The 27,866-nt window shown below is 40.3% G+C and overlaps 2 protein-coding genes across 4 annotated transcripts in view; one reads left to right on the forward strand and one right to left on the reverse strand.

Annotated features, from left to right (window-relative positions):
* The window catches only part of Avl9 (AVL9 cell migration associated), a 46,000-nt gene extending 28,577 nt beyond the window's left edge, over nucleotides 1-17,423 (reverse strand). Inside the window, exons 1-7 of one of the 3 annotated variants that reach the window (XM_027429710.2) lie at nucleotides 17,108-17,423; nucleotides 8,302-8,422; nucleotides 6,907-6,992; nucleotides 5,765-5,836; nucleotides 2,250-2,339; nucleotides 1,314-1,380; nucleotides 233-273 (exon numbers count right to left, since the gene is read on the reverse strand). In XM_027429710.2, the coding sequence (XP_027285511.1) occupies nucleotides 233-273; nucleotides 1,314-1,380; nucleotides 2,250-2,339; nucleotides 5,765-5,836; nucleotides 6,907-6,992; nucleotides 8,302-8,422; nucleotides 17,108-17,200 (570 nt within the window). In that variant the 5' untranslated portion in view covers nucleotides 17,201-17,423. Of the gene's footprint in view, nucleotides 1-232; nucleotides 274-1,313; nucleotides 1,381-2,249; nucleotides 2,340-5,764; nucleotides 5,837-6,906; nucleotides 6,993-8,301; nucleotides 8,423-10,275; nucleotides 10,398-17,107 lie in introns of those variants that run through there. The other 2 variants (XM_027429709.2, XM_035448438.1) reach the window with 2 other exon arrangements.
* A 6,834-nt stretch (nucleotides 17,424-24,257) lies between these two features.
* Lsm5 (LSM5 homolog, U6 small nuclear RNA and mRNA degradation associated) lies at nucleotides 24,258-27,321 on the forward strand. Its single transcript, XM_027429708.1, has 5 exons — nucleotides 24,258-24,379; nucleotides 25,299-25,394; nucleotides 25,673-25,700; nucleotides 26,623-26,695; nucleotides 27,089-27,321. The coding sequence occupies exons 1-5, from the start codon at nucleotides 24,334-24,336 to the stop codon at nucleotides 27,119-27,121; spliced, it is 276 nt and encodes a 91-aa protein (XP_027285509.1). The 5' UTR covers nucleotides 24,258-24,333; the 3' UTR covers nucleotides 27,122-27,321.
* The last annotated feature ends 545 nt before the right edge of the window (nucleotides 27,322-27,866 follow it).

The raw sequence follows: 27,866 nt of genomic DNA on the forward strand, positions 1-27,866 counted from the left end.
TGCAGACTGCAGAACAAAGGAATCAAAAGTAAACCCTATCCAACAAGAGATACTCCCAGACTTTTACCACACAAATACCCCTGATGCCTCCAGCATTTGTGGTTAGGAAGAGCAAAAGCACAATTATGCCGTCAGCTGATTGTGATGCTGCCTACTGAGTTCACAGGAAAAGGAACCCAAGAACAGCCTTTCCCTTTTCAGTACATCACAAGTTGAAGGATATCTATCACACCTTGTGTCGAAAATGAAGGACAAGATCTCGAGGAGACAGACCTACAATGTAAAACAGGAGAACTAAGTGTGAAAGGAAGAGAATATCTAAAAAAGCAAATGAGAATATATAAATATTCAAACATTTATGTATATTTGGTAAAACACATATACACTCAGAAAGAGTACTGTCTAAAAGAATCTTCCCCAAGAATGAAAATGTTTAAATATGCCCTGTGGATACATTAGCCACTGAGCACTTTAAATGTGGCTTTAAAACTATATTAACAGCAATATAAATACACAGATCTATTCATTATTAGTGAATACTGCTTTAGACACTGGGTCTAACACTGCTATTCTACAAACATAAATCACAGAAGTTTAAAATTCATGAAGCTTACACCATTGCGGCAGTCAGTCATTTAAATGTAACTTCTAGTCATTAGATTACATATACTATTATTTCTGAATCACATTGTTTTCCAATTATTCATCTCAAAAACCACAGTAAAAGAGGAAACAATTTATAAATACACTCTCAGAACAGGACTATCTAGCTGACTTTCTGTATAACTACATTAGTATTAGTTACTTCACATTGAAATGGAAACCAAGGAAGCAAACATCACCATAATTGAATATTCACCACAAAAGAATATTTATTGTCTCAGGTAATAATGGATGTTTTGAGCTGTCAAAACACTGTACATTTAACAAATCCCCAAGATGAAGAATTTCAGTAAAGAGCTAAGCAGCACCCGCCCCCATCCCGCTAGTAATTAAACTGATCAGCATTAATGAAAAGAAGTCCAGTACTATTCTAAAAAGTTCAAACTCACCTGTGCACTACCTGTAACTGTCACTACCAGTGTAAGATAATGATCAATCTTGTATGAATGCTGGCAAGAGGGTATTTAAGAAAGAAAGCAAACTTACGAACTTAGATCCCATACAAAGATTGTGTGAATATTTAATTATTTGTACAATATTCAATGAAAGGCACATATGCTTTAACAGTTCTGATCATGAAGAGTTACGTGCAACTCAGTTTGGCCACAGACAACTTTGAGGACGTAGCTTCTAACCTGCAAGTTACTTACCAAGATACACCTGTGATCCTTCTAATGAGGCCCCTCCTAAGGAACTGTTCATATGCTCATAGAGCTCCTGTGGAATGCAGACCAAGTTTAGAACCTTTCACTATTACTTTAGACCTAAGCTCCTAGAATTATGACAATCAGAAAAGGATTGTGTAGGTTATCCTGCCACCTACTAAATTAAGCAACCACAGTCTCTGAAACCTACTAGTTTTCAGCACTCAACTCATTCCTTTTCTTGTAGACATCAACAATATCAGGAGAGTATCTGAGCAAAAAGAACAAAAAGCTACTTAGGACAGTCTTTCTTTTTTGAGCCATTTCAGAGCTTTAATAGTGTTATAAATTACCTTCCCTCTGCCTCCTCACTAAATTGTAACTGTCCCTCTCCCCCAGGGCCCAGGACAGATCCAGAACTGTATACTGATGCCATTCTTGAGAAAAATATGCTACCCTTCTTCAATAAAATACCAGGCTAGAAAACAGATATTCAAATTTATAGACATAATGCCATAGCACAACACTGGTAAGAGTCACTGATAGTAGTTGCTTGCGGTTACTACCTCCTCAAGGACAGTCTGCATTTAGTACTTAGGTAGAGCTTGCTAGAATATCAATGTTTAATGCAAATATATTTTAAATAAAGAATATATATATATATATATATATATATATATGGTGAATCTTTAACATTTTTATTAATGTGCATGTATGTCCCTGAATAAGCCAAAGAAGAAAACATCAGAGTGATCCCTAGGTGGTTGCGAACCATTCAATGTGGGTGCTCTTAAGCACTGAATGTTCTCCTGGGGCCAGGGAAAGGATTTTCAACTATGTTATTCTTAAACTATCAAGTACTATGCTTCACAGTACTACTACAGAGCTACTTGATTCATTAAGCTACCTTCCACCAAACACATTTGTAGGGAAATCAGTTACCTTTAGAATAGAAATTTGGGAAAAATCTTTCTCTTCAAAATATGCATGTGTAATGAGTTGAAGTTTTGCTTGAAGTAAGCCATAAAGAGGCTACAGAAAAAGAGAAACCATCATTAGGTTGATCACAGTAAACAACAGGAAGAAACAAATCCCTATCATCTTTTACTCTGAAGATATCAGGGAGGAAAGTTATTAGCACAAACTGAGGGCCCACATACACTGCTGGAAGCTCTGATATCACGCGCTCTCACTCTGTGACATGGTGAAAGCTATCTTGCCAAGGTGGCGGTGAGTCAGCTCAGACTCTGGGCCACTCCATCTTTCAGCTGCTTAATTAAGGGCCCTTAACTCTTTCATACCTCCTCACCAGCGACCTCGTATAAAAAAAGGTGCAACTTCTATGGCTGTGTTAAAGATCAAATAATTGGAAAAGCACTTAACAGAGTCTCTGGCACATAGCAAGAATGTCAATAGCTACTGCACTCATTCTGTTGTAATGTCTAATCATCTCTCAAGTGGTCTGTTTCCTACACCAAGCTGAACACTGATTTAAGCTCATATCCTTTGTTTCCTGTTACCTGTGGAAGATGAGAACACCTAGTCTATGTCTTCTACCATAATATTATTTTGTATACAAAGTTACTCAATTCTTATTTTTCCTACCCAAAATTGATCATATCCTCCCTTTTGTTCAACATTCTTAAGATATTTTCTCATTTATGTGTCCCTTTTAGAATGCAAGCCCTGTGTTGTGGAATATTTGTTTACACTGTGCAGATGTGTCTTTGCCAAGGAATCATCTGATTAGTTTAATAAAGAGCTGAATGGACAATAACTAGGCAGGAGAGTTTAGTGGGGACTTCTGGGGACAGAGAGGACTCTGGGAAGAAAAAAGGTAGACTCCAGTCAGACTCAGAAGACACAGGAAGTGCAAGGTGGAAGAGAGGTAATGTCTGTGGCAGAACATAGATTAATATAAATGGACTAAATTAAGTTATAAGAACTAGTTGAGACATGCCTAAGCTAAAGGCCAGGCATTCACAATTATTATAGTAAGTCTCCGTGTCATTATTTGGGAGCTGGCTGGTGGGACAGAGAACTCCTACAGTCCCCATCCCTGTAAATACATGAGAGTTATCATTAAGTATAATACCATTATATTTTCATATCTATTTTAATGCCCTATGAACAAGTGAACCTTTCTGATTAAATAAGTTGTTCTCATTCCTTATGTCTCTTTTAGAGACAGACAAAACTGGATTTTTACCCTATTTTTATACTTAATAGTCTGACAAATTATGAGAATTAGATATTGCTACTCTAAAATATATTTACTTATAAAATGACATCAGCAAAAATATCTCAAGATTGTTAGGAAAACAAAAAATACAATATGAAATGTCTGGTAAGAACTAACATCTGACACAGACAGACACTTGGTGGTTTCTGTTATCCACATTGCCCTTTGAAGGTGACTATTTGGGGAGCTTTTCAACATCTACCTACTTACACATATGATAGCCTATGTTTTGGTTAATGGACCCTTTCTATACTATTTTTCAGGCTAGCCTCTAGAAATTGTGTATTGTTATTATAATTTATGTATTATTATTACAAATTATGATTGGAGTTATTGTGATATGGCAATGGCATGCTGGTGCACATCTAATCCCAGTATTCATGAGGCAGAAGCAGAGGCAGTGGGTAAAGTTCTGTGAGTTCAAAGCCAGCCAGGCCTACAACAGTGAGACCTCCTCACTGTTTTCTCCTCCAAGAAAAAAAAAAGTATATATTATTATAAATTATTATTATTCATGGTCTCTCTCCAGCCACTTCTCTCTCCTTTTCCTTTTCTTTCTCCTCTTACTCTTTAGATAGTAATAAATCCTATCATGCAAACCTGGATTTACATTATAAAAAACTTTTTTTCTAGTTTTTCGAGACAGGGTTTCTTTACATAGCCTGGCTGTCCTGGAACTTGCTCTAAGGACCAGGCTGGCCTCATAATCTCTATGAGTATAGAGATCCATTGCCTCTGCCTCCAGAGTGCTGGGATTAAAGGTGTGTGCTATCATCACCTGGCTAAAACTGTGTTTTGAGACAGGGTCTCATTATGTAATTCTGGTTGCCTTGAACTCACTATACAGACCAGGCAGGCCTTAAACTCTCAAAGATCTGCTTGCCTCTGTTTCAAGTACTGAGATTAAAAGTGTGCCACCATTCCTAGCTATACAAAGAGTATTTAAACTGCCTATGGATAAGGAAATTAGATAAGTACCCAAGAAACAATCAGACAAAACCTACATATATCTGGTAATTGGGCCAATAAAACATTTTAAATTTTGGTTTGGAGTGACTACAAAATGACTACCATAGTAATCATAAAACACAGATAATTAACATGATATAGATCTAGACTATTTCCCACAGGAGGTTTTTTTTGGAGGGGGCACTAAATTTTACTGTAGAATTAGGCATCTGATACAATGTTGTCATTATCTTATTGATTATCAACAGACATCAAATACTGTAAATTATTCAACTGAGGACTATGAAAACCAAAAATGTCATTAATTTGTATTTCCTTCCTTCCTCTCTCTGACCCTTCTTCTCCCCAACTCTTTGTGGCGATGCAGATCAAAACTAGGACTTCCATAATACATACATCTCAGTCACTTATTTTCTTTAAAAAAATAAATATAAGCTGAGTATGATCATACACACATGTAATTCTAGAAGTGGAGGCAGAAGAATCAGAAGTTCAAGGTTTTAGATAAAGAGTTCCAGGTTAACCTGGGCCATATGAGACCCTGTCTTAAAAACAAAATGATGTTAAAATAGGGACAACGACATTGGCCCAGCTGATACAGGTACTTGCAATCCTGCCACAACCCTGATGACCCAAGTCTGATTCCTGTAACCTACATAAAGGCAGAGGGAGAGTAGTGACTTCACAAAGTTGTCCTCTGGCCTTGACATGTGCAATGTGGCATACACCTCACCCCCAAGACTAACAGTACAATTTAAAAAGTAAAATACATGTTTAAATGTGTAACTGTTAATGTCAACTTGAAAAAATGCACCTAGAAGAAAAACATAGCTCTGAAATACTGTTATAGTACATGCAGTTTTACCATGTTATTAAATTTAAAGTTTATATTAAAGTTAAAAGTCTTCACTACAATAGTCATGAACTCTTATATTACAAATAAAATTAAAGCAATTATGATTTTTTTAAAGTTACTAAAATAGCATTTATCCAAAGTCTTGGGGACAAACAAAAATAGATAAATGAAATATAACAGCTGCTTCATTTGGGTCAAATGTCAACTTGCGCATCTTATAGTTTTCAACAGAATACAAAAAAGACCAAACTCCTGGAAGCAGAGGATACAGGAGCATATCAGTAAGCCAATGACTAATTGTATCAAGTCCTTATTCTCATACACCTCTTACTCTAAAACAAAAGTTCTGCCTTGAATGTTTCTACATAAGGAGGTTACAAGATCTCTTACCAGCTTGCTCAAAACACAGACACTTTTCTGAACAGTCTCTCTGGTGATGTCAGCTTGCCTTACTTTTAATGCCTATGACAAGCAAACAGTTATTTATTAGAAATACTTCATAGCTGCATTTACAAAACAGTTTCAATATGAACATAATAATTAAATAGAAAAAAATCTTGCATTCAGTTAAATTAAAGAACTTCACAGTGAATCTCAGATATGCTAGCTGAACGTATCTGCTAGCCTTGCATTGAATGCCAGAAGCTAGGCACTAGGTAGAATACTGAAGGGAATCCTCAGTATTGGAATTTACAGGCCAATGGAAACTGCTTTATGTACAAGTCATATACCAGACCAACCATTCAAAGAGAACCAACCCATAAAAACTGACTAGATTAAAAAATAAGATTTGCTATCTCCTAAAAACATACCTGTCAGATATCTAAAAACTGAGAGTCACAAGGATGGAAAACAACCTACCAAGAAAATGGGAGCCTTCAAAAAAAACTAATGTTGCTAGATTCATAGCTGCGAAAGTAGACTTCAAAACTAGTCAGGAGAGATAAAGAAGGCCACCATACCACAAATGTGTTCTTAGGAACTGATGCTCAAATTTACTTCTGGATGTATCTCCTCTTTTCATTAGTAAGGCTACTGAAAATATTCTTTTTTTATATTTCTATACATTTAAACCCTTCCACCGAGTTTAATTTTTAATGTGGTTTTGATGCCATCTTTTCATTAGTTCACATTATGTATATTTAAATATGCTCATAAAAATAACACAGGACAAAAAACCCACACAAACAAATCGTAACAAATTCTGGTACATATGTGGAGAAGGAGAAACCCTCATTTTCTTCTAGTAAGGGTGCAAATTGTTACAGCCACAGAAATCAGTAAGGAGGTTACTCAAAACCTCCATTGTTTGGAGCTGGAACAATGGCTCAGCAGTTAGGAGTGCACATTACTCTGACAGAGTGCACCACTTCTGTCCCAGAACCCATGTCAGGGGGCTCACAACAGCTCCATGGGACTGAACAGCCTCTTCTGGCCTCTTCAGGTACTTGCACTGATTCCCCAAATGACCAACATCTAAGCAAGGGTTGGAGGAGCTTTGTCCTGCTGTTGCTCACCATCAATTATCATACCTTGGCTTCAATTTGTCGATAGCAAGAGATACCATATACGGTGGCTCCATTTCCATTTCTGGGTGGCAAGTGAAAAAACACAGTATCTAAGAGATACATAGAAAAATGTAAATAGTGATGTTAATTACTCGTTACTAAACAATCAAATGTGAAGTTATAAAGCAGTCATTAACACACAAATGATGACAAATCCAGGAACCATCTGATACTTATTTCTAGGATCTCAAACTTTTTCCCAATCTTATAGTACATGTCTGTCACAAAACCTAAGAGATAATAGGTCAAATAAACTGTACAATTACAGGAAACATATGCAGTATTTAGTTCCAGACTAAAGGAAAGTCAAGTCATAAAAACTGATGGCAACATGTGAAATCTTGAGTAGATTGAAGAAATTTTGAGAAAACTGGGGAGATCTGAACATAGACTGGAAGTGAGATGACACTATAGAATCACTGTTAGATCTTTTAGCTGGATAATGTAACTGGATGATAGGGAATGATTATATTCTTAGGGGGTACAGGTACTAAGGTATTTAGAAGTCAAGTATCTGCCTTTATTCCAAATGACTTTAGAATAAAAAGTAGACAAAACTGAACATACACATAAACATAATGAAAACTTATAATATATTCCCTCTACTCTTAATTTAACTCTTTCACCAGGTTGAAAGCATCCATAACAAAAGTTAGGAAGAAATGTATTTCTCAGGTTATATATCCTATAAGAAAACTTATTTTGAACTGCCTGGTAACATTTGATTTATAAAGGAAAAGTTAAATATTGCAATAGGAAAGCAAGTAGTCAAATTACATTGAATCCCGTTTAATCAAAGTAAAATAGTATTTCATTAGGTCTGGTACAGCACTTTTCATATGGGGGGTAGAAGACTCAGTAAAAATGTCACCACAATCTTCTCTGAGGACACAAACATTCTCCTCATACAAGCAAGCAACTTTTAAAGTACAGGGTTGCAACAATGGCTACAGAGTCAAAGAAACAATCTCAACTGTATTCAGATGGACATGAGAGGGTGGCCTAGTAAGTCTGAAACTAGAGCTTTCCAGGCCATGCAGGTAACTTCATTTCTGCCACCAAGTGGAGTCTGAAGCATGATATAATTGTAGGCAGAAACCCATCAACAGCTGTCCCGCTCTGGCTATCCCTGAGTGCTCTGGACAGGAGAGGAGCCAAGCAAGGGTTACTGACCACAGAAATAGACCCAGCACTCTGAAGCTTCTCTAGTGCACACCTTACCTCCAAACACCAAACACACACATTTCATAAATAATCATAATAGGTTCAAAGGTTTCCATTTACCCAAGTATTCAAACTTGTTATGGAAAAAAAATTCCAAAATTGCACCTAGTAATTGGTGACTATTTAATGACACACCTTCCTGATAGTTATGTGCACCATCTGGTAAGGCGAGGAAAGGCAAATACTTCCATTCTTCAGGTAAAGCGTGACTGTCATGTCCATCTCCTGGAATCAGTGGTGGGTAAGAGAATTCAACCTAAATTGGAAAAGAATGTTAGCGAAATGGTTATCAACGGGAAGACACTTATACTGACAAACAATAATGCTCTTAAACCCTGAATGATGCCATTGGAGATCATCAGCAAACCTACACAAAGCGGAGAGGGGAAGGTTTATAGACTGTTCCCTGCTGACTTAAAGTGCCTAGTTGTAACTCAAAATGCTGTCTACTCATAAATATGTTTAAATAGAACTTAGATACTATATATACTCAGGAATTCTGTAAGTGAAATTAAGGCAATGCTAGGATAACTTGGGTTCAGTGTTTATAACTGTTTGTTTGGGAAAATGTGGTCCAGACTCAAACAGCTAACTTTGGGAATACAACTCATCCATAAATTGTAGACTGCATGCCTTATGTGGGCAGTTTTAGAATTCTTATTTCCTGCTGGTAAAGTTGCTACTAATAGATACTTGTACTTGAAAATAGATGAATTTGCTAATCAATTTCAAAACAGTTAACCTCCTATCTACATGGACACATACAATTTTTTTTTTTTTTAAGACAGGGTTTCTCTGTAGCTTTGGAGCCTGTTTTGAAACTCCCTTGGTAGACCAGGCTGGCCTTGAACTCAGAGATCCACTTGCTTCTGCCTCCCAAGAGCTTCGATTAAAGGCATGTACCACCACCTGGCTGGACACATACGATTTTAATAGCTACATGGTATCATTTATTTATTTAGCAGTCCTCTTATTTTAGAATTTTTAAATAGTTTTATTAACTAGTTATATTTTTCAAATGTGGCATAATAAAAATATTTCTGCTTTCTACAACCAAGATCCTAAAACGCTTGAAACTTCCTGAGTCATAAACTACTTCTAATGAGTCCAGGGCTGGGAGATGGCTCAGCTGTAAAGGCTAGGCTCACAACCAAAATATAATGAATCCCAATACACGAGCTTATGCTTAAGCTATCTTAGGAAAATGGCTGTCACCAGAAAGACAGTGCCTTGATTAGAAAGATAGAACTCTCGGGCTGGAGAGATGGCTCAGTGGTTTAGAGCACCAACTGCTCTTCCAGAGGTCCTGAGTTCAATTCCCAACAACCACATAGTGGCTCACAACCATCCATTATGAGATCTGGTGCCCTCTTCTGGTGTGCAGATATACATGGAAGCAGAATGTTGTATTACATAATAAATAAATAAATCTAAAAAATAAAAGAAAAGGAAAAAAAGAAAGATAGAACTTGAATCTATGTTTTGACCCTGGAAGAGAGCCTGGAGATTGAATGGACAATGTATTAACCAATCATGCTTATGTAGTGAAACCTTTAAATCCTTTAACATGGGTTCAGAAAGCTCCTGAGTTGCTAAGTACATGAAGATGCAGGGAGGGAGTGGATGCTCTCTGTCTCTCCTTCATATCCTCTATGTTTCACTCTCTTCACCTGGCTACCCTTGAGTTCACAGTTGTGGGAACCTTTAATTAGGGCTAAGTTGGACAGAAGTCAGGTGGCCTGAGTCCTTGGGACCTGTGACTGGCATTTGAAATAAGGTAAGTCTTATGGAACCAAGCCTTTAAACTGTGGGGTTTGATGCTAACTCTAGGTAATAAATAATAAGTCTCAAGAACAGGTAAGAATCTGAGATCAGACATGGACATTAAGCTCTCAGAGAATAAAGCACTTACACCAATTATTATCCACTAGTAAGTAGTAGAAATTCATGGGCCAAAATCTTAGTGAAATTTAGGGATCAAAGAACATGGTGAGGCAATAGAATACATCAGTGTGAAGGAGATATTAATGTTCTTCAAAGGTATAACGATAAACCAAAAAAACTTCAAGAATCTCTCTTTAAATAACCAATTCATGTGGCTAGACCTACCTTGATTCCAGTTACTTTATACATTTATTCTGAAGTGATTACAGGAGGAAAGACGACAACAATGGCTGACTTCTAAAAAGTAGAAATAATAATGATGCTCTAAATCACAAGGAATAGTTTTTTTCTTTATTATGTGTACAGCTGTTTTCCCTGCATGTATGTAAATACACCATGTGGGTACCCTTCTCTAGTGATTACCGAAGAAACAGGAGGTGGGGTCCAACGCTGGTATGATGGAAGGATCTATCCTCAACTGCCCCCAAACCTGTTAATTCCTCACTAGCTACTTAACAGGAAAGACCACACTGCCACATATGAAAATGGTGAAGACTATGTTGAGGCCCACTAAGGGAAAGCTGCTTTCTCTGGGTCAAAATGATAGAACCTGAATTACATCTCTGGTCCTAGGTGGAGACATGACATTCTGATGTGCTCCAAAGATTAGAAAATTATACACTATTCTCTCTAAGAATTAATCCATGGCTAGTAAAATGGCTCAGACAGTAATGGCACTTGAAGCCAATCCTGAAAACTTAAATCCAATCCCTGAAGTCCATGTAGTGGAAGGAGAGAACTGGCTCCCCAAGTTGTCTTCTAACCTCCACTTGTGTGCCTGGTCTGTCAATCACCTGGCCAGAAGAAAAAAAAAAGATGGTTCATCCGAAGGTACGCTGTGGCGATGAGAATGAGATCATGTACTTATCTCCCAGAAGCCCGACTCCCCAAAAGCTGCTTACAGCCCCCTTCCATTATGCAGTACTACTAAGTTTGCCAGTTGTTCTGACTCAATCAGTATAATTTTCCTTTTCTACCTATTTCTTCTTTGGTTACAGTCCAAAATCTGTTCAGACTCTCTGGGCCTTTTCACTTCCTATGTAGACTCCTCCACCCCATTTATAGCGGTTTTCTGACTTCCATGGCTGAACCCTCCAGGTCTCTTGGATTCTAATTCAAAAGGCATGACTTTCAGAACCTATGAGATGGCTCAGAAGGTTAAAAGCATCAATCCTAATGACTGGAGTTTAATCTCCAGGATCCTTATGGAGGAAGGAGACAACTGTTTCCAAGTTGTTTCCTTTATAAATTGCCTGAAGTTAGACTATTTGACAAGAAATAATCTATGTATGTTTCTACAGTAAATTTGCTAGTTATAGATCCCAGACTTTTATTTGTTCTAGTATATAAACTATAATTGTCAGATTGGCATTTTTTACTATTATTTATTTACTTTTGAGTAAGGGTCTTACTATGTAGACCAGACTGGCCTTGAACTCAGAGATCTACCTGTCTGCCTCCCAACTGTTGGAATTAAAGTCATATGCTACTATGCCCAGCTCTTTTTAAAAAGTCATGCATGAGGACTGTATTTATACAATTTCCTCTCTCTCTCTCTCCCTCCACTCCTTTCATGTCCTTCCCTCTCCTCATGATTTCATCTTTATGATTATACACACACACACACACACACACACACACACACACACACACAAACACTCAGCAATGTACATATAAATATAACCTGCTGAGTCTATTTAGTGTTGCTGTTATATAAGTGTTTAGGGCTAAGCACTTGGAATGGGATAACCTATCAGGGACTTGTCCCTGGAGAAGACTGATTCTCCCTCTCTAAGCATTCATTAACTGCCTGCAGCTCTCACAGTAAACGGCAAGTAAAACCTCCATGCACATACAAAATAAAATTAAAATGTAGTTTAAAAAAACAAGCCATGGGGGCTGGAGAGATGGCTCAGTGGTTAAGAGCACTGACTGTTCTTCCAGAGGTTCTGAGTTCAATTCCCAGCAACCACATGGTGGCTCACAACCACCTTGAATGAGATCTGGTGCCCTCTGCTGGCATGCAGGCAGAAGACTGTACACATAATAAATAAATAAATAAAATCTAAAAACAAAAACAAAACACACACACACACACACACACACACACACACACACACACACACCCTGACTTTCTCTCTTCGTCTTCTCCACCTCCTTTCTTTTGGTTTTTCGAGACAGGGTTTCTCTGTGTAGCCCTGGCTGTCCTAAACTGGCTCTGTAGATCAGGCTGGCCTAGAATGCAGAGATTTGCCTACCTCTGCCTTCCGAGTGCTAGGATCAAAGGTGTGCACCACCACCATTCTGCTCCTGTTTTTTTTTTTTTTTCAAACTCTAAAGAAATGGCCCTTAAATTTCCTTCTAAGTAAGTTTCTAAATTGTTTTATTAAAAGACTAAAAGCCCACAAAAGGAAACCTCAAGTTCCTTAGCAATGGTCCAACTGTTTTGCAATTCTTTTTCTTCCTCCCCAGAAATACAGAGTGGGGCTGGAGAGATAGTTGAGAAGATAGAGTACTTGTTGCTCTTCCAAAGAGCTCAGGTTCCCAGCACCCATATCAAGCAGCTCACAAGTGCCTGTTACTTTCTCTTCTGGCTTCCATGGGCACCTGCATGCATATGAACATATATACACTCAGGCACACACATGTACACACAAAATAAATAAATCCTGGGGGGAAAAGAAATACAGGGTCATGGAGAGAGGGTCATAAGGCCTGCCCATGTTTGAGGAGCTACTGGCAGTTACAGTTGCTGGGGAATGGTGGTGGGGGGGATTATTCTCTTGAACAGTGTAGCCATTAAGCTGCCCAAGTTTCAGTGAAAAACTTCCCCATCCATGCTTGTGCAGTGGGTCACACACATAAGTAACAAATGAAACATGAAGGAAGACTTGTTGAGAAGAAAGGGTTCAGTAGGAGTGGAGGGCATGAAAAAGAATAATGCAGGAGTAAAATGACCTAAAGACTTTACATACTTACATGATGCTCTCAAAGAATAAAGAAAGCAAAGGAATACAGTTTGGTAAAAACATTCACAAGAGGTGAAGTTAAGCTGGGAGGTGGTGACACATGCATTTAAGCCCAGTACTTGGGAGGCAGAGGCAGAGGCAGAGGCAGGAGGATCTCTGTGAGCTTGAAGCCAGCCTGGTCTACAGAGTGAATTTCAGAACAGCCAAAGCTACACAGGGAAAATCAAAAAAGAATTTAAGTTGCTAGCTATGTATACAGACAAGCTATCTATCAGAAAAGAGGTTAAAAGCAAAAATTTAGGGTGGTCAGATGGCCTAGTGGGTAAAGGTGCCTGTAGCCGGACAATGCCAGCACGAAGACACTGGTTCATTCTCTGGAACCTGTGTAAATGTTGGGATTCAATCTATGGAACCTGTGTAAAATGCTGATGGAGAGAACTGATTATCCTCTGATTTCCACAAATGGGTCATGTCCCCATTCCATGAATGTTGTACACACAACAAATAAAGTGTTGCAGAATATTTGTGTATACTGTAAAGATGTGTCTCTGCCTAAGATGCCTCCTGACTGGTATAATAAAGAGCTGAATGCCAATAGCTAGCCAGGAGGTATAGGAGGGACTTCTGGGCAGAGAAAGAACTCTGGAAAAGAAGGTGAAGTCACCAGCCACAATCGGAGGAAGCAGGATGGGCAGTATGGAGATGAAGTTACACCATGTGGCAGAATGTGGATTAATATAAATGGGCTAATTTAAGTTATAAGAGGTAGGACAAGCCCAAGCTAAGGCCAAGCTTTCATAATTAATAATAAATCTCTGTATTGTTATTTGTGATCTGGCAGCCCGAAGAAAAATCCAACTACAATAAAGTAATTTTAAGGTTTGGAAAATAACTGCTCTCTACTGAATGTTTAAAAATGTAAAACTATGAACAAAATCAGAGCTTGCTTGATACATACTTGATTATTTAACAAAAGATTACGGCAATGTGATTTGCAGGCTGGCCCAGGCTGGTATGTATAGCTCTTACTCCTCAGAGAAGCCTTTTTTTTTTTTTTTTTCCTTTTGATTCTTTACAGAAATCCACAACTGGTCAGAATGCAGAGAACTGACCATGAGGTGCCCACCCCAGTGGACAGTATCTACCACACAATCCCTACACCTAATGCTCAGAGAACATGGTGGAAGAGAGATGGAAACATTCAAGAGCCAGAGGAGGCTGGGCAGTGGTGGTGCATACCTTCAATCCCATCACTCGAGGCAGAGGCAGAGAGGCAGGGGCAGAGAGGCAGAGACAGGCAGATCTCTGTGAGTTCTAGGCCAGCCTGGTCTACAAAGTGAGTTCTAGGACAGCTAGGGCTGTTACACAGAGAAACCCGGTCTCCAAAAACAAAGCAAAAAAAGGGCATGTGCTGTGAGGCACTATCTTTTACATGTATCAGGGAAGCCACACACATGATATCAGTAATATGGTTGCCTAAACAATACTTGCAAAATGACAACAGTAGATACGCCAAAGTAAACGGGAGATATCTCACAAGGCCCACCCCTAGATAAAGAGCTATGGGCAATTAATGGAGCTGAGAGATGGAGACTCAGGCTTCTCCAGGGACAAGTCCCTAATTATCTATTGGAAGTGGTCAACCCTAAACATATATACATAAAAGCAACATCAAATGAACTCAGGAGGTTAAAAGAGAGAGAGAGAGAGAGAGAGAGAGAGAGAGAGAGAGAGAGAGAGCAAGCCCTCATGGACACAGGCTTGCGCATGAGTAACAGTAACAAAGATGAAACATGAATTTGAGGAGGGACACAAGAGGAATTGGAAGAGGAACAGGAGATGAAGAATTATATAAATAATTATTCACGTATGACATTAAACAAAGAGCAGGGTATGCTGAGAAAAATAATAAACATTTTTGTTTGTTTTTGTTTTAAGATAGGATCTCTGTATAATGTAGCTCCAGTTGTCTTGGAACTCACTCTGTAGACCAGGCTAGCCTTGAACTCACGGAGATCCACCATCAACCCAAAACCTTGTGTTCACTAGGCAAGCACTTTACCACTGAGTTACATTCTCCCAGCCCAGGATTAGGTTCTTAGTGCTTTGTTTCTACAATACCCTAGGGTAGGTGTAATTTTACAGAGGTGAATAATAAATAAAGCTACTTTGAGCATCAATTGGGGAAAAACTCAACTAGGATTTTTCTGTTTCATTGCAATTATTATAAACTATCTGGCAAATTAGGAAATGGAGAAGGGCAAATTAGGAAAGATACAATAGCCCGCCTGACTTCTGCACAGAACTTACTTTACAAAAGCAGTCACTTTTATCTGTGTGCTGAAACCAAGACCCAAAGACAAGGAAATGACACAGCATGCAGGGGGCTATTTATCTTTCCTTTTCTGTACTTTAATCTTTATGCAGTACTACTTTCATTTTCCTTTACAGAAATATATATTACAAATAAAGCCAGTAAGACAGGCAAAAAACATAAAATCTAGACTTTCAAATGGCAGCAAGAATTAGGAGACTCCATCCTATCTCCTATCAATACTGATGTTTTCTTCTTTCTTTTCAGAGCTCCATTCAGTGTAGTTCTGAAGTGAGCTTCCACATGGTTTTTACCCAGAAAGTCCACACTGACACACACATGGCACAGGAAGCAAAGTTTCCATTTCTGATTCCAGGGCTCTTTTTTTGTTTTGTTTTGTTTTGTTTTCTGGTTTTTTTGTTTGTTTGTTTTGTAAGACATGGTTTCTCTGTGTAACACTCCTGTCTGTCCTGGAACTCAATTTGTAGACCAGGCTGGCCTCAAACTCATGGAGATCTGACTGTCCAGGGCTGTTTTTCAGTATGATCTCAGCATTTTTTTTTCAGTAAGATCTTTGTCAAGTTTTGTCTCTTTACTCACATCTTATGAAGCAACTAGTTAGTTCGACAGCTGTAGGCCTGAAGTACTAAATAATCTTAGTATCACACACTACTACTTTCTCTTTGGTGTTATTCTATCTTTTTAACCTGAGGATAAAGAAATATAATACCTTAAAGTTAATGGTCTCTTTTTTGATTCAGGGTCTAAGTACTCTGTCCAACTTAAGATAATCCTCCTATCTCAGCCTCCCATTTGCTCACATTCAAGCCATGTGCCAGCACCACACGTGGCTTGAAGTTAGCAGTACACACACACACACACACACCACCACCACCACCACCACCACCACCACCACCACCACCACCACCACCACCCCTATCACCTCTTCACGCCCTTCACTATTGTTATGTTCTAACGAATTGAACTTTTGTCAGTATGTTAATGTTTCATTCTCTGTGAAAGGAAAGAAACCAAATGCTTCGTTATCTATTAGTAGTAGTCGTGTTTTTTTTTTTTCTTCAGTATCTTAAGTATTCAATCTACAACCACTAGCACATTATGACATCACTGCCTTCCAGTGTTTCTTCGGACTCAAGAACCCTGTTCTATTTTGCTCCTCTGCCTTGAACACAAGAGCAAACGCTCCTTTCACGCGGCGGGTTGAAGAGCCAGCTCAGAAGTTAATACATGTCCATTTGCACTAACTGCTTGCTACATTGCACTTGTATTTACTGTAACTGACTTGGAGTGTCACCCGAAGCAAAAGAAAAGCTCTGGACGGGAGCAAACCCTAAATGGCACAAGAGAAGGGGGCGGGGCCGAGCGCCAACCCTACGCTACCCGCTCCTGAGGCTCGCAGGAGATAAACAAAGGAAGCTGGTTCCCCTGCGCGGCGGCGCCTCGCGCGTCAGCCCTCGAGCATTCGCGTGGAAAGCCACAGCTCCCCGCCTCCGGGGCGTCCAAACGCCCAAGTCTGTCGTCAAGACTCTATGGGTAGACAGACGCCCGGCGGGTCAGTGAAGACCCGCAGATAACCGAAGGCGCGGCCGTCTTTCTTCCGGGAGCCCGAACCCCCCGCTGCTCGTCATGCACTTCGCGGAGGGACAGGGCGCGCAAGGCCGCGGGCGCCGAGCGGGCGCGGGCCGGTCCTCACCTGGCAGCCCTTCTTGTGGTGAAAGCCGACCACCACGATGTGCAGGACAGGCCCGCAGGGGGCGCCGTCACCCTCACGCCCAGCCTTCTCCATGGGCGTCCGCCGCAGGCCCGCACCGCGACTCCAACCGCCGAGGTCGGCCCACACGCCCTAGAGCGGCGGCCTTCAGATATCAGCCCGAGCGCCACATGGGCGCTGCGCCACGGGCTCGAGGGCCGCCAAACAGCTCCCTCACCTCCGCGAAGCCCCTCCGGGCCTGCACGGCTCTGCTTCATCCGCTTCCGCAGCTTCCGGGCTGTCACCTGACGCTACAGCCGCCTCCGGCGGCGCGGGGCGGGGACCCGGACGCCTCTGTCTGGGCGGGGTCTGAGTGGCATGGGCGGAGCCCGGATACGGGGCGGGACTAGAGGGAAAGGAGCTGGGGAGGGGCGTGGCTTTATGGCAGAAGGGGCGGGGCCTCCCGGGCGAAGGCGCGTCCTACAGAACCGGCGGGGCGGGGCGGGGCCGGATGGATGCTGATGCTGACCCTCAGGGACTCTTTACAGTAGGGGGTTAGTGTGGTTGCGGCTTACACCTGCTCCTTTCTTCCTAGGTTCTTTATCAAATCACTTCCTTCTAAAATCTATTTTTCCTTCTTGAAATCTTCCTAAGCCCTCAGCTTTACTTCTTCATAAACGTGTTTTCTTTTCACTCTTTAAATCTTTTATGTAATCTCTCAACCTTGAGTTTTAAATGTTTAGCAAGGAGCATATTTATGAGGTTCGGTATCTCGTGCATTCAACGTCTAAATTATGTTGCTTGCTTACTCAGAATTTTCTTTGGTTTTGTTCTAGAGTTTTGTTTTTTTGTTTTCTCATTTAATTTTTATGTGCAGTCCTATGTAGTGGCTGCATGCGTGTAATGCCAGAACATGAGGGCCTGAGGTAGGGATGCAAGTTTCAAGCCAACTTGGGCTACGTAGTGTTTGAAATGTGCACACAAGGTAAAAGTTCACCATTCCAATTATAGTGACCCTGCAAAAGTTTATAACTTCAGATCAGGCTGGGCTTGGTGGCACACGCCTTTAATCCCAGCACTCCAGAGGCAGAAGCAGAGGCAGGGGCAGGGGCAGGGGCAGGGGCAGGGGCAGGGGCAGATTTCTGAGTTTGAGGCCAGTGGTGTCTATAGAGCACAGAGTGAGTCTAGGACAGCCAGAGTTACACAGAGAAACCCTGTGTTGTAAAACAACATCAATAATTAATAACAATAATTTCAGACTAGGAGAGTCATAATTTGAAAAATCATAGGAACAAGCCCTCCTGGTCAGGATGGCCTCAGTCTTCCATCCCTAAGGCTACGTTGTAGTGGTGTGAGTGGCGGGGAGTGTGGGGATGGGGGGTGGCGGGGTGGGGGCTTGGCTTTTCCTCCTTAGCTGAGGTTTGCTCTCACATCTACTCCTGACCAACTAGAAAGTGGCCAGAAAAAGAACAAAGGCAGAGTGCAGAGTAAGCAGTGTTTAAACCGAGTACACCTGGCTAAAGGATCTGGAGAGGAGACAAAGAAGACACGTGGTTATTACGCCTGTTTGGAAGAAAAGACACATTTTTCCCAATGGAGAGTTTAAGTTCAGTCTAGGCAAACGGGAATCCTTCTCGGACCTGCAAAAATAAATACATAAAATATATGAAAGAGTTTGGAAGCAATTTAAACCTTGAATCATAATATCTTTGATGATATTTACATTTTACCTGTGAAATGATTATTTCAGTATCTATATGTATCACAGTACTGGAATCTATCTATCTATATCTATATATATGTCAATGTACAATTTTCATTGCATTTTCTGGGGTTTACAATAACTAGCACAAAATAGGACTATTGTTTCAAGGGTTTTCAAATCCTTTGCTGACTGAACTACCAATTTCAAAAAAGTAAATTGTTTAGATTCTACTAAAAGAAAACCCCACAGTTTTCAATATATTACTATCCATATTCTTTTTAAATTACAAAATTCTTGACAGTACTCATGGCTTCATGAAAACTATACTATATCCAATATACAGAATACATTAACATTTCTTAAATGTTACTCTTTTATGTTAACTAGTTGATTTTTGCTATTTTCTTTCTTTTTAAAAAGCAATTTATTTTCATTTTATATGTATTGGTGTTTTGTCTACATGTATGTCTATGTGAGGGTGTAGGTTTGAGTTACAGACAGTTGTGAACTGGCATGTAGATTCTGGGAATTGAACCCTGGTCCTCTGGAAGAGTTGTCAACCATCTCTCCAGCCCCTAACTTTTACTATTCTCTTGATGTAAACTGTGTTAATATTTTCCACAGTTGGCATAGCTAAAATTAAGTCTAATTTCACACTTTTGTTTGAAATGTGTGGATAGATTGCTGTCTCCAGTAAACATCAATATTTAACTCACTGTTCAGGAGACATAATTATGCCTTCAGAAATATGTGGCACTTCGTATCCTAGAGCAGCCATGTGAGATTAAGTCATCTATTTATAACTATTATGTTTAAATGTTTTAAGAATATACCATTTAAAGGCGTGCTGTAGTTACTATCTAACCAAATGCTTGACAGGAAGTGACTAAAGGGGAAAGGATTTGTTTCAGCTCAGGGTTTGAGAAGATACAGTACACCAAAGAAACAAGAGACAGGAGACTTCAAACTGGTTCATGTAAAAACAGTTTAGAATGGCACTTCCCTTACACTGATTTTTATATGTATGTATTTACTTGTTTCCTGCAACTAAGCTATTCAGGCTGGCCTTGAACTCACTTTGTACCTCAGGCAGTCTCAAAAGAAAACAAAACAGAATACACACACACACACACACACACACACACACACACACACACACACACACACACACAGGTTAGGAGCATATAGCTCAGGGGGCTCACGGGTAGAGGACTTTCCCAGTGTGCATGAGTCCCTGGTTCATCCCCCGCATTGCAAAAAGAAAATTGCTGGTGTTCATTTTATTCATATCATGAGAGACTTTAAGGATTGACTGTGTTATTCTTTCTGATCAAAATAAAACAGGAATAAAGATAGAAAAGAAAATCCAGAAAAGGAAGAGACTTCATAAGTGATTTGGGCCTTACTCTGTATTTAGAACCTCACAGAGATTAAGGAGTGTGCCAAGGGGCATAAATGAGATAGAATAAATTCAAAGAACATTGATTAGAACAAATCTAAGAATATGGTGGCTTTAGTGCACCAAGCAAGGTAAATTGTTGCCTTCATGTGGTTTATGGCTATAAAACAATCTTTCATTTCTTTTGTGTGGGGGAATTCATAGGTTGACTTGAGAGGACAGCTTTGGGGAGCTGGTTCACTTCTACCTAGTGAGCTCCAGGGGTTGAACTTAGGTTATCTAGCTTAGCAAAATGCACCTTTATCCATTGAGCTGTCTCACCAGCCCCGAAAATAACAAAGTTGCAAGCAATAATGCTCTCTGTATATAGTCCCTACCCTATGCCAAATAATCAAGCTAGTATTAGGAAACAAAGATCAGTGAGTAACAATGCATCAAATACAATGCAGTTTGCTGTGCACTAGATCTTGTCCTACCCAATTTTCATAGGTTATTTAACTTAATCATTAAAATAATCATTTCAGTGGGTGAGGGAAATAGTTCCATGGTTAAGAGCATTGACACCTCTACCAAAAGGCCTGGGTTTCATTCCCAGCATCCATATGTCGATTCACAACTGACTGTAACTTGAGTCCTGGGGGATCTGATGTCATCTCTGGCCTCCATGGACACCAGACACACGTGTAATACACAGACATTGAAATGGTTTAAATAAGAATGGATCGCACAGGCTCATATATTTGAATGTTTAGTTACCAGGGAGTGGAACTGTTTGAAAGGATTACAAGTATTAGGAGGTGTGGCCTTGGAGGAAGTATGTCACTGGGGATGGGCTTTGAGGTTTTCAAAAGCCATGCCAGGCCCAGTCTCTTTTTCTTGGCCTGTAGATCAGGATGTAGCTCTCAGCTACTGGTCCAGTGTCATTCATGCTGCCATGTTCCCCCACCAGGGTAATAATGAAGTAAACCTCTGAAATGGTAAGTTCCCAATTAAATGCTTTCTTTTATAAGTGTTGGTAATGGTGTCTCTTCATAGCAGCAGAACAATGACTAAGAGAGACATACATGCAAACAAAACACCCATATATATAAATAAGTAAATAAATAATGAAAAATATTGTATTTGCCATTAACACCATTGTTCCTAATAAATTGAGATTTTAAATAATGCACACATAAGTCAAATAATTAAAAATTGTGGTGGCCTAATGAGATAGATCAGTAGGTAAAGGTTGACTGAGTTTGAGCCCCAGAACCCACATGCAAAAGGAAAGAACATATTCGCTCAAATTTTATTGTTACACACACACACACACACACACACACACACACACACACACACACACACACGTTCATTCACATGGTGCACACATATAATTTCAAAAGCATTTTAAAGCATTTTTAATTTTTTTATTTAATTAAAAAATTTTTTTATTAGTCCAAATTAGGAACAAGCTTGTTTCACATGTCAATCCCTTCTCCCTCCCTCTCCCCTTCCCCCAACCCTCCTCCAACTCCCCACCTGCCCCCATACCATCCACCCTCCACTCCCCAGGCAGGGTAGGGCCCTTGACGGTTGCCCCCCAAAGTCCACCACATGATCCTGGACCTTCCCCCATGTGTTTAGGCCAAGAGTGCATCCCTTCACGTGGGATGGGCTGTTAAAGTCCATTCTTACACCAGGGAAATATACTAATCCACTACCAGGGCTCCCCTAGTGTGGAGGCCTCCTCATTGACATCCATGTTCAGGGGTCTGGATGAGTCCTGTGCTGGCCTCCCAGACAGCAATCTGGGGTCCATATGCTCCCCCTTGTTTTAAAGCATTTTAAAAAAATTTTTGATATAGGGTTTCTCTGTATTGCTTTGGAGCCTGTCCTGGAAGTTGCTCTGTAGACCAGGCTGTCCTGGAACTCACAGAGATCCTCCTGCCTCTGCCTCTGGAGTGCTGGGATTAAAGGCGTGTATCACCAACGCCCAGCTTTAAAGCATTTTTTAAAGGTTGAATTTGAATAAAAGTCACTAAATTCAGAACCGATGTATTTAATGACAATACTATGTCCCAGCATAGTCTTGAACTCAGTCTTTTAAGGGGAGGTAGCTTTGTTGAATAATTACATAAAAAATACACCCAAATAACTCTGACAACTATTAACACTGCTGCCAGCCAGTGATAGATTCCAATAGACTCACGAGACTCAGAATAGGAGATCATTTCTGAGAAAGTCCTTGAAACACGAGCAATATCTTTATTAGGACTTGGAGGAATATCATAATGTTAAATAAGAAAAATTGCTGAAGACTAGGTTTGTTAAGGAAATACATTTGAGAAGGCAAGTGTTGTATGCTAAATGGGAGAGAAATGTGGTTTAAAGACAAGATCTGTAAGAGGAGCTTGGAAGTGACACATACCAACTGCACACAATGTCTCCTTCACTTGGAATGCTACCTTTGTCTGTTTATCCGCATTTTAATCACCATGCAAGACTAGACTCTTGTCAATTCCTCTGTGAAGCTTTACAAGCTGATATGTGTGGTCACGGGACAGTTATTTAACTTCTTTAAGCACAAGGAACTTAATCAGGATTCTTGTTTCAAAGGATGGCAGTAAAGAGTGTATTTGTGCAGTTGGGAGGCAGAGGTTGGTGGATCTTCGTGAGTTCAAGGCCAGTCTGGTCTACAAAGTGAGTTCCAGGACAGCCAGGGCTGTTACATAGAGAAACCCTGTCTTGAAAAACCAAAATAAAAGAATGTATTTGTAATTGCCCCGACACCTAGTAGGTACACGAGATTTATGGAATGGGGTTTGTGGGGAAAAGCCACCACTGGCTTGAAATTGAGAATGGAGTGGAGTTTCCAAGGATCCCTAGAGGCATTGCTTTATCTATTAAACTTCATAGTGCTATATACATACAATTTATTTGTCCTTCTTCTCACTCACTCTTGTAGAAGACTTTTCTGTACATTGCTTTATATACCCAGCGAGCTGCTAATTAAACGGTGTATGAGGGGTGCTTACCAAACACTGTAAAAATGAATGGTGTTGATTATGATCTCTCCTATTCAGATTGTTTAAGTCCCTCAGACACAAATGAGACAACCGAAGCTAAAGAATTTGCCTGCTGCTTTTTTTTCTTTTTAAGTAGGGACAACCCAGGTCTCATGAAGTCATGAATGCTAGGAAAGCACTCTAGTGCTAAGCAAGGTGGTTAAGCTCTCATTAGTTTTTATTTCCTATTTCGTGTCAGGGTCTTACTAAGTTGTCCATGCTTGGCAACTGTGGCCTCCTTCTGTTTCTTAAGCGCTGGGATTGCTGGCCACTCCTCACAGCAGCTTTTTATCTTTTTCCAAAACACAAGTGTGATAGCATGTTTTCCAAATGTGATGACACCAACATACGGAGTGACATCTAGCAGTTACCTGTAAATCAATAAGTGTTAGTAACTGCAAAAGCCTGCAATAAACTAGACTTCTAAAAGGACAAGAAGAAGCCGGGCATTGGTGGTGCACGCCTTTAATCCCAACATTGGGGAGGCAGAGGCAGGCGGATCTCTGTGAGTTCGAAGCCAGTCTGGTCTCCAGAGCGAGTTCCAGGACAGTCCCCAAAACAATACAGAGAAACCCTGCCTCGAAAAACCAGAATAAAATAAAGTAGCAAAAATTAAAAAAAACCTTTGAATACTCGGTATAGAATATTTTTAAAAGATGCTTCGTAAGGGTTTTCAGTACTCTAGGCTTAAAAGTACAGGATTCCTTAAGAAAATGAGTAGTAGTTGAGACAAACGCAGAACGAGTTGGTGATAGCAAATCCTCATTGATTTTATGGCTCTGAAGAAAGATCCAACCTTTTAGAGGAAAACTAGCCGACTCAGAGATCTCGTATGTTGTAGTCTTCAGGCAGATATAGAGGAGACAAACTGTCAAGTTAGCAAAACTTCGGGGGCACGGGATGGTGGCACCGATATAGTGCGGAACTATTCTATCGAGTCTGTCGGTGATCCATTTGGATACCCCGCGATCGCCAGATCTGCCTCCGATTAGTTCCGTCTGAGCCAGTTGTGGGAAAGGGCGGAAGCGCGCTCTTTTAAAGTCTGCGCCCGTAGCCCTATGCCACTTCCGGCGTGGCCATGGCGGCTAACGCGACCACCAACCCGTCTCAGCTCCTGCCGCTAGGTAAAAGTCTCGCCCGGGGCGCGGGCGGGTTGCTGCGGCCCCACGCCCGCGCCGGAGGCTTGCCCCTGGGGCCGCTGCGGAGACCGAGCCCGTTGTCTGTCGGCGGCCGGCGGGGGCCCCACTTGGTGAAGGACGCCCTCGGCCTTGCTTGTGAGCTCGCCGGTTAAGATGTCCCGGTGCCGGCCCAGCTCGCAGTGTGGCCTTTCCGGTCTACACCTTAGGGAGCCCCTGTATTGCATTTGGCGGTGTGAGGAGGGCGCCACGGTCTACAGTGACTCCTAGAAAGAAATCTGGAGACTAGCTCCGTCATTCGTTCGTTCATTCATTCATTCATCCATCCATCAAGCAGTTCCCTCCCCGTGCCAGGGTACTGTTGAATAACGAATTTAAACTACGGCCATTGCTTTCAGATAGCACACTGAAAGACTTCGTGCCGAGCAGTTCTCGGTTGGCCACGGAGATGCTCAGGTTGGTCTCCAAGCACAGAGCTAAAGGCAAGATGAGAGAAGTGACAGGAAGCTGGTGTCGGTCGTGAGGCCTCTCCTCTGTCATGTTTTGGCGCCGGTGAAGTTAGTCAATGTGGCAATGATGGAAAGTTCTTGCAGGGTCCACTCCAGGGTATGTTCATCGGCAGAAACACTGATGAGGAAAAACTAACATGGTTTCCACCTTGTGGTGTAATTGTTTTTCATACATTAACCAAATAGTCAAAATCACAGTCCCGTTAGTTGCAGCAAAAAAGGAGGTAAGCGAAGGCCAAGACAAACATTTGTGCTAATGGCTGAGCGGAGATTTGTGTAAGATGTAGTTATTTAGTGACTGCTTTTTGTTTCTCTTTAATGATACGGAAATAGTAAAGTGAGCACTCGAATGCTTGTTGAACTAATAAGTGGGTAAAACAATCTTTTTCTTTCCACAGAGCTCGTGGACAAGTGTATAGGATCAAGAATTCACATTGTGATGAAGAGTGATAAAGAAATTGTTGGTACACTTCTAGGATTTGATGACTTTGTCAGTATCCTTTTAAAAAGTGTTCATGGAACAGGTTTTTAAAGATGTATTAATATAAGAGCTGTAGACAGATGACATATTTCTGTTTATTACATTAAAAATTATTTATTTTCCAGGAACTTGGTAACATTTTAAGAGGTGTGCTTGCAGAAAGCAGATAGGGTTCTCTCCAACAACAAACCTTTTGAATTTGCACCATTGTGTTGAACATTTTTGCAACCAAACAAAAACATAAACCAGAATAAATTCAACCTTGTTTATTTTCTTAACAACAAATTTCAGATATGGTGTTGGAAGATGTCACAGAGTTGTGAGTAGTATTAAAAATGACAAATAAATGGGGGAGGAGAGGAGGAAATATCTTTTTGAATTAAAGGCAGGTACCCTAGTTCCTTTTCTGTTACTGTGAAGAGACAGCATGGCCAAGGCAGTTTATAAAAGAGAGCGTTTACTGCGTGGGCTTGCTTACAGTTTCAGAGGGTTAGAGTCCACGTTTTTTCATGGTGAGGTGTGTGGAGGCAGGCAGGCAGGCAGGCAGGTGTGGGGCTGGAGCAATAGCTAAGTGATTCTATGTTGAGATAACCATGAGACAAACAGAGAGCCAACTGGTTATAATTTATTCTTTTGAAACCTCAAAGCCCACCGCCACAGTGACACACCTCAGACAAGGCCACTCCTCCTAGCCATTCCCAAACAGTTCTGTCAACGTGAGCCCGTGGAGGCCATTTTCATTTAAACTACAATAGCAGGATTAGTATGATGGATAAAGTATTACCTGTTGGAATTCTTTTAATGCTGACTTATTTACCGGTATTTGTGAGGTTGGGCCAGAAGATTATTATCTTAATGTCATTATTCCTGAATTTCTAAGAAATTAGTGTAAACACGCTTTATAGTGACTTTACATTTACTTCTATATTATATCTTTGTAATATATCTTTATATTTACTTCTGTATTTATGAAGTTTTATATTTACATAACTATTATCTGGTGGGCAGACTGTATTGCTGAAAATTATTGTAATTGTATGAGTTCACATTCATTCATATGTAAGAATAACAGTTTTGATGCTAGGGATTGAACCTAGGGCCTTGTGCTCTGCCACCCAGGTGGTGCTCTGCCACCGAGCTAACCTCTTTACCCCAGGAATAATTTTTAGAGAGGAAAAGCGTTTCCAAAATAATTGCCTTTGAATACTTGTTTATCCTGACTCCATTTTTTATCTATTTAGTGAAATTACACCAGAAGGAAGAAGGATTACAAAATTAGATCAGATTTTACTAAATGGAAATAATATAACGATGGTAAGACATTAAAGCTGTTTTATTTTGAATTTAATTACTTTTATAGGGCAGGGATTACAGAACACTGCTGCTTAGCTCAGTGTTCACGGTCTAGACATGCTGAGGATGGGAAGGGAGCCTTCAGTGATCAGTGCCCCAACGCAGCTATTGAAAGAGCATTGGGCCTTAAGATTCATTTGCTTATTAATCTTTATTACCTTTAGTTCATCAGGAACCATTGTTGAAACTCTTAAGCATCAATTAATGTTGGGATTACTAGCAGATGTTGATGATCTGGGAAATGGGAATTGAAGGATAGGGGAGAGACAGTGGTGGCTTTGGTCCATGAGGAGCACATGGGGAGTTTTAGGTGGTATGATAGTGTTATTAATAAACTCTTTTTCTCTAATACAGCTGGTTCCTGGAGGAGAAGGGCCTGAAGTATGAATGGATTGCCCTGACTTATGCTAGATTCTGGCTTTTAAAAAAAACTTTGATGTTTAGATTCTATAAAATGAAGTTTCCGTTAAAAGGAAATACTTTGGAAATATATACCCATTTTTCTAAGCTAATCATGGTTATTTTGGGAAAGGAAGAGTTTCGTTTTGTTTTTTTTAAAGGCTTAAAATAAAGATGTTTTTGGTTAATGGTGATGTTATTTATTATGTTGAAAGGTCTAATGAGACAAATGCAGTTATTTTGATACTTGTTTTCTTATTGATTTCTGTTTATTTTCTTCCTCATTTATTTGATTTGGGGTGGGGACAAGCCAGTTTATTCAGAGGCTTGAGGGTGGAAGAGGTCTATCTGAGTGAGACAATGTTGGCCAATGGTTGGTCTTGGCCTCTTTGCTAAAAGTGAACTTAACTCTTGTTTTTTTAAAAAAGATTTATTTGTATTTTATGTGCATGAATAACTTCCTTTCATGCAGATTGGCTTCATGTGCACTGTCTGCAGAGGCCAGAAGGGGTATTGGACCCTCTGGTATAGAGTTACTATGGTGGGTTGTTACCTGCCATGTGGGTCTGGGATTGAACCTGGGTTCTCTGCAAGAGGAACACGTGCTGCTGAACTGTCTCTCCTGCTCCTGAATTTAATTCTTAATTTTTTTTTTTTTTTTTTTTTTTTTTTTTTTTTTTTTTTTTTTTTTAAGGCAGGGTTTCTCTGTTTAGCTTTGGAGCCTATCCTGGCA

The sequence above is a fragment of the Cricetulus griseus genome, chromosome 8 (genome assembly GCF_003668045.3).
Source record: "Cricetulus griseus strain 17A/GY chromosome 8, alternate assembly CriGri-PICRH-1.0, whole genome shotgun sequence".
Lineage (NCBI taxonomy): Eukaryota > Metazoa > Chordata > Mammalia > Rodentia > Cricetidae > Cricetulus > Cricetulus griseus.